A 6,083-nucleotide genomic window follows, 5' to 3' on the forward strand; every position below is an offset into this window, starting at 1 on the left:
TATTTTTAAAGTTTTTATTCATCTCGACCACCTTTTAAAAAAAAAAAAAATAAAAAATAAAAATTTATTTTATTAAAACTTATTTTGATGAGTTTAAATTTAAAAAGGTATTTTTTTTTTTTTAGTCGTTTTTATTTTTTCTTTTTTTATTTACCTTTAATTATTTTAACTCCAACAAAAAATCGAGTAAGAAATACTTAAAATTTATAAATCGTAGCATTAGTAAGTATCAGAAATTATTAATTAAATTATAACTTTTTCTTAAAAAAAAAAAAAAAAAAAATAATAACCAAAAAGAAGAAGAACTAAAGCAAAATGTAAAATTCCAACAACTACCAGAAATTGGAAACATGGCTGCCAATCGTAGGTTGCCAAATTAACTTGTTGAATAATTTCCGGTTGTGACATTTTTCAAACATTTGTAAATTTTATCATGCATGTTTAAACACAAACAATTTATTAATTTTTTTAAATTAAATAACAATTTATATTATCATTATTTTTTTCTTAAAATCTTTACAAAACAGAGCAAAATTGAACGACCGCAAAAACATTAAATGGTCCTTAATAATTTTAAACGACTTTAGCGCTACTGTTGTTTTTCTCCAACTAATTTCATTTAAAGTTCTTCTGCTGTTGTGTTGTAAAAAACTTATCAGTATTAAAAATTTATTTATATCATTTAATTGGAAATGATAGCAAAAATTTGTATTTAATTATTATTAGTAAGACAGTTTTATTAAAATTATTATAAATTATTTTCATTTTTTTTTATTTTTTATTGTATTCTTAATGTCATATTAACGGATATTTTTTGAAGGTTATTTTTGACATTAAAATTTTAGTATCTTATGTAAAATTTACTGTACTTAAAATGCAAGTAAATTAAATATAAAAAAGTTTAAACTTGGTAATTTAGTGTAATGTTAATACCAAAATACAATGTGCCATTTAAGAAAAAACCAAGGACGGAAAAAAATATAATTATAAATTACCATTTTAATATTTCAGGTTTTTAAAATGAGCTTAATTAGTTTTTTTAAATTAAATGGCTGGTCCAATTTACTTTACAAAGACTCTTTATCAAAAGAGCAAAATATTAAATTATTATCGTCATGTTCATCCTACTCTACAAAATTGGATTTCCTCTGGTCCAACCCAAGTTTTTCAGGAGAAAATCAAATCAGGAGTATTGAATCAAGATGACTATCAGCTTAAAGTAGTTAAACATTTGCAATTTGTCTATGATGATATAGTCTCTTACACACCAAAATCAAATTTAGCAAAATTTTTTTTTAAATCTCAAACACCTAAAGGCCTTTATGTGTATGGTTCAGTGGGTGGAGGGAAGACAATGTTAATGGATCTTTTTTATGAAACTTGTGAGGTATAATATTTCAGTATTCTAAAATTTAAAAAAACATGAAACCAACCTTTCTATTGTTATACAAATTTATTAATACTAATTTTTTCAGACAAAATTTAAGAGAAGAGCTCATTTCAATGAATTCATGCAAGATGTTCATGCAAGAATACATTTGGCTAAAAAAAATAGAAAAGAAATTGTTGGAAATAATAAAAAATTAAAACCTTGGGATCCGATTGCACCAGTTGCACAAGAGTTATCCACTGAAGCATGGCTACTTTGCTTTGATGAATTTCAGGTAATTAGGAATAATTCAATGAATTAATTAATTGCTCGAATAATTATTTTTTTTTTTTTTTTTTTACATTAAATTACTTTTTATAATTGACCATGTCGTTGTATTTTTAATGAATGTAAATTTAAAATGTGAAATCATTTCATTCAAACAACATTTTTTTTTTTCATTTTAATTTTACCATTAATTTATACATTTTCTTTTATTTTATCATTGATAATGAAAAAAAAAAAAAAAAAAAAAAAAAAAAAGATATCATATTTGCAATAGACGATAAAAAAAAAAGTAACTAAAAAGACTAAAATTTGGAATCACTTGTTCTAATTAATGAAAAATATTATTTGAAAATATATTAATGTAATAAAATTATTATCTGGAATGGGTTCACTCAGGGTTAATTATCTTTTTTATGTAAAGAAATCATTTTTAATAAACAAAAATGTCTTTTTTTTTTTTTTCGTTTAAGGTTTTCTCTGGGTGTGCCCTGAACAGATAGTAGTCGACAACACAATGTTTAATTTTGAAAAAAGTTTAATTCATTAATAATTGAGAAAAATAAATAAAATAAAATTGTAAATAATAATAATAATAATAATAGAAACTTATTAGTGTAATGATTGAAGATTATATTTACTATTACCCAATTTTAATGATTGAACTAGACCTTGACATTTAAAAATGTCATTTAATCTTTTTTTTTTTTTGTATATTTCTCATGGTAATGAAATTATTTTATAATCAAATTAAAGTATGAGGCGGTTATCTATTAACTGACACTTTCATTTTAGGTTACCGACATAGGAGATGCTATGATTCTCAAACGTTTATTCACGGAATTATTCGATAGAGGCGTCGTTATGGTCGCAACGTCAAACAGATCACCGGACGATTTGTACAAAAACGGTTTGCAAAGAGCAAATTTCGTACCATTTATTTCCATACTTAAATCTCATTGCACGGTCATAACGTTAGATTCGGGTATTGATTACAGAACGAAAGAGGGTGGAGATGCCGGAAGAGACAAACGTTATTTCGTGTAAGATTTAAATAAAAAAAATAATGAATTTAATTAAAAATATAATAATATATATGTTTATTTTATGTTTCAGTATTGGTAAAACAAACGCAGACGAAGAAATGAATAAAATATTTAAAATATTATGCGCAAATGAAAACGACACGGTTAAACCGAGGCGTTTGGTAATCATGGGTCGCGTTATTAATTTATCTCAAGCCTGCGGACAAGTACTTGATGCGTCATTTTCCGAACTTTGCGACACGGTAAACTCATTAATTTATTATGAAATAGAAAAAAAAAAAAAAAAAAAAAAAAAACTTACGGTTCTTTTTGACTTTGTCTAAAAGATCAAAAAAAAAAAAAAAAATGATTTCAGGCACTGGGTCCAGCAGATTACATTTACATTTCACAAATATTTCACACAATACTAATAAGAAACGTACCCAAAATGAATTTAACGTATCGGAATCAAGCGAGAAGATTTATTTGTCTTATAGATATATTATACGGTAACAGAGTGAGTAAAAATTTAAAAAAAAAAAGAAGAAAAAAAACTAACGATTAACGATAATAATAATAATAATAATAATAATAATAATTAAACACACTTGGCAACTGTTTTTTTTTCTCCATTACTTTCCAGAAATGAATTAAAAAAAAAAAAAAAAAAAAAAAAATTAATTCCACGGATATTAAACTTTCACTTATTTTATACTAACATCGTTTCGCGTTATAAATTTTATTATTATTATTAAATTAAATTTAAAAAAAAAATTAAAAATAAATTACATTACACAAACGAATAAATAAATAAATTGAGATTCCATTCGTGTGAATGTTTTTGCAAAAAAAAACTAAATAAATAAAAGTTCAGCCGGTTTTACATTCGCGAAATCGTGTTTGCCTTGACAACATTATTATTATTATTATTATTATTATTAAAATGCATAATAAAACCGCATTTAATTTTGTTTGTTTGTTTGTTTGTACATTACAGAATCGGGTTGTTATATCAGCAGAAGATAAACCTCAATTTTTATTTTCCGCATCCGAAACGAATTTACTCTCCGACGACAGTCACAGAATATTAATGGACGATTTGAAAATTTCTACCGGATCGGTAAGTATTCGAAACTTTTTTTTTTTTTTTTCTAAATCAATTTTATTTCTATAACGAATATTAATTTATTTACATAAACAAAAACAAAATAAATAAATAAAATAACGGATTATTAATCTTAAAAAGAAAGAAATTCGCAAGATTTTTTAATTGAATTAGTAGATAGTAAACCGGAAATGGTTTTTTATTTTTGGGGCCTAATTATTATAAAACGTTTTAATTATTTTAATTGAAATGTTAAATACAAGTCAAATTTATTTTTCTTTTTTTATAAAAAAATAGGAAAATGCTTCGGCAAATATTTTTACCGGATCCGAAGAATTATTTGCATTTGAAAGAACCGTGTCTAGATTATCTGAAATGCAAACGGATTCTTATTGGAAACAATGGGATAGAAAAACGACGAATTAAATAGAAAAAAAGGGGGGAAAAAAAAGTATTTAGACAAATTAAAAATGGCGGACGGACGGACGGAGGGAAGGACGAACGAGTGTGAAAGTATTCAAAATAGGTATTTTTTTCTATTTTTTTTTTGGCTCATGTACTTTACGTAAAAAATAAATAGCAAATAAAAATAAAAAAATTGAGATAAAACGTTTGTTTCATTAGCATCGATATGAAATCGATCGATAGTTGATTGATAGATAGATCGATAGATCGATTCGTAGTGTTAAAATTTTTTAATGTTTGGACTTCCGTTTTTACCGTTTTTTTTTTTTTTTTCACTTGAAATTTTTCTTTTAGTGTAAAATGAAAAATTATTATTATTTTTTTTTTCTTTCTTTCTTTCTTTCTTTCCCCCCCTTTTTGGTGCTTTTACGGTTTTTTGCTTTTTAAAAATTAATAGAGAGAGAGAGATAGGGTGAGGGAATGGGAGGGGGATCGCGTTCATTTTAAAAACAAAAAAAAAGGAAAAAGGGAAAAAGTTTTGTAGCTTTTGTTAGCCTTTGATTGACAGCAATAATTTATTTTCCTTTTTAAGTTTTAAGTTTTTAGGTTTTTTTTTTTTTTTTTGTTTAAAAATCGATTATATTATTATTATTGTTGGAAAATTTTTTTTTCTTTCCATCCATTAGGATGGAGATAAAAGGAAAAGGAAAATTTTAATTTGTTGATGTTTTTTTTTTAAATTCAAACGCAACCGCCGAATTTATTTGTTAATAATTTATTTATTTATATAAAAAAAATATAAAATTTAAATTTGATAACATTTTATGTACATAGATAAAATGTTATATAAAGTTAAAAATAATTTAAAAAAGGAGTAAAAGTGATTTTCGGTTAAAGTTTTCCCTTTTTTTTTTTATTTTAGCCAAACATGATTTGACTACGTAATGATGCCCGTTCGCTCGCTCTTCCGGCCCCCCCCTTCCTCCCCTTTCCTTTCCTTCCCCTCCCTCCTCCGTAAAACCGAGATTTGAAAACGGAAATTGTTTTTACTGTTAAACTCGAACGAATTTCATCAAAATTTCAATTTAAAAAATTTTTTTGGTCCAACCATGATGTTAAAAACGTTTTTTTAAACAAAATGGAGGGAAAAATTTTATTTTATTTTATTTTTTTTTTCAAAGGAAATGAAAATTTGAGAAAAGTCGAAAAATCATCATCATTTTTAACAAAAACTTTTTAAAAAAAATTTTCATTTTCTCTCTTTTCTTCCTCGTATTTAATATTAATAATAATAATAATAATAATAATAATATAAAATGAATGTGAAAAAAAAGTGATTAAAAATCTTTTTCTTTTTTTGCAAATGTGAAAACTTTATAAAAGTTTTTTTTTTATTTGTTATAAAAAAAAAAAATTGATAAAGTTTCGTTTGTTGTATAAAACGCGGGTGTCATTTCCAGATTTTTCCTTTTTTACAAAAAAAAAAAAAAAAAAAAGAAATTTTATTATCATAATGTTCCCGTAGGATTAATAACAAACGACGGGAATATAAGGAATCATTTTCGTAGCTGAAATAGTAAAGAAAAAAATTTCAGTCGGTTTTTTTAATCATCGGTCAAAATCTTTTTTTTTTAATTCTCTCTCTCTTTCTTTATCTATCTATTTATCTATCTATCTATCTCACTATCTCTATCTCCGTCTATTAGTTTAGAAAAAAATTTTCCATTAATAATTTTTGAAAGAAAAAAAAAAAACGTAAACCATTTTAAACAATCCGTTTTAAATATTTTCATTCATAAAACGTATGAAACGTGACGTAATCAAATTTCTTAGAAAAAAAAATAGCAGAAGAAAAAAAAAAGCAGAAGATTTTAATTAAATTTTTGTTTTTGTT

General features: G+C 24.2%; 1 protein-coding gene across 1 annotated transcript; it reads left to right on the forward strand.

Moving 5' to 3' along the window:
- Positions 1-1,048: 1,048 nt before the first annotated feature.
- On the forward strand, positions 1,049-4,210 carry Phum_PHUM034750 (ATPase n2b, putative; the record flags this gene model as incomplete). The annotated part of the gene is made up of 7 exons (XM_002423023.1): positions 1,049-1,387; positions 1,476-1,664; positions 2,450-2,697; positions 2,771-2,942; positions 3,056-3,196; positions 3,677-3,803; positions 4,119-4,210. The coding sequence occupies 7 exons, from the start codon at positions 1,049-1,051 to the stop codon at positions 4,208-4,210; spliced, it is 1,308 nt and encodes a 435-aa protein (XP_002423068.1).
- Positions 4,211-6,083: the final 1,873 nt, after the last annotated feature.

The sequence above is a fragment of the Pediculus humanus genome, genomic scaffold (assembly GCF_000006295.1).
Source record: "Pediculus humanus corporis 1103172107383 genomic scaffold, whole genome shotgun sequence".
In the NCBI taxonomy this organism is placed as follows: Eukaryota; Metazoa; Arthropoda; class Insecta; order Psocodea; family Pediculidae; genus Pediculus; species Pediculus humanus.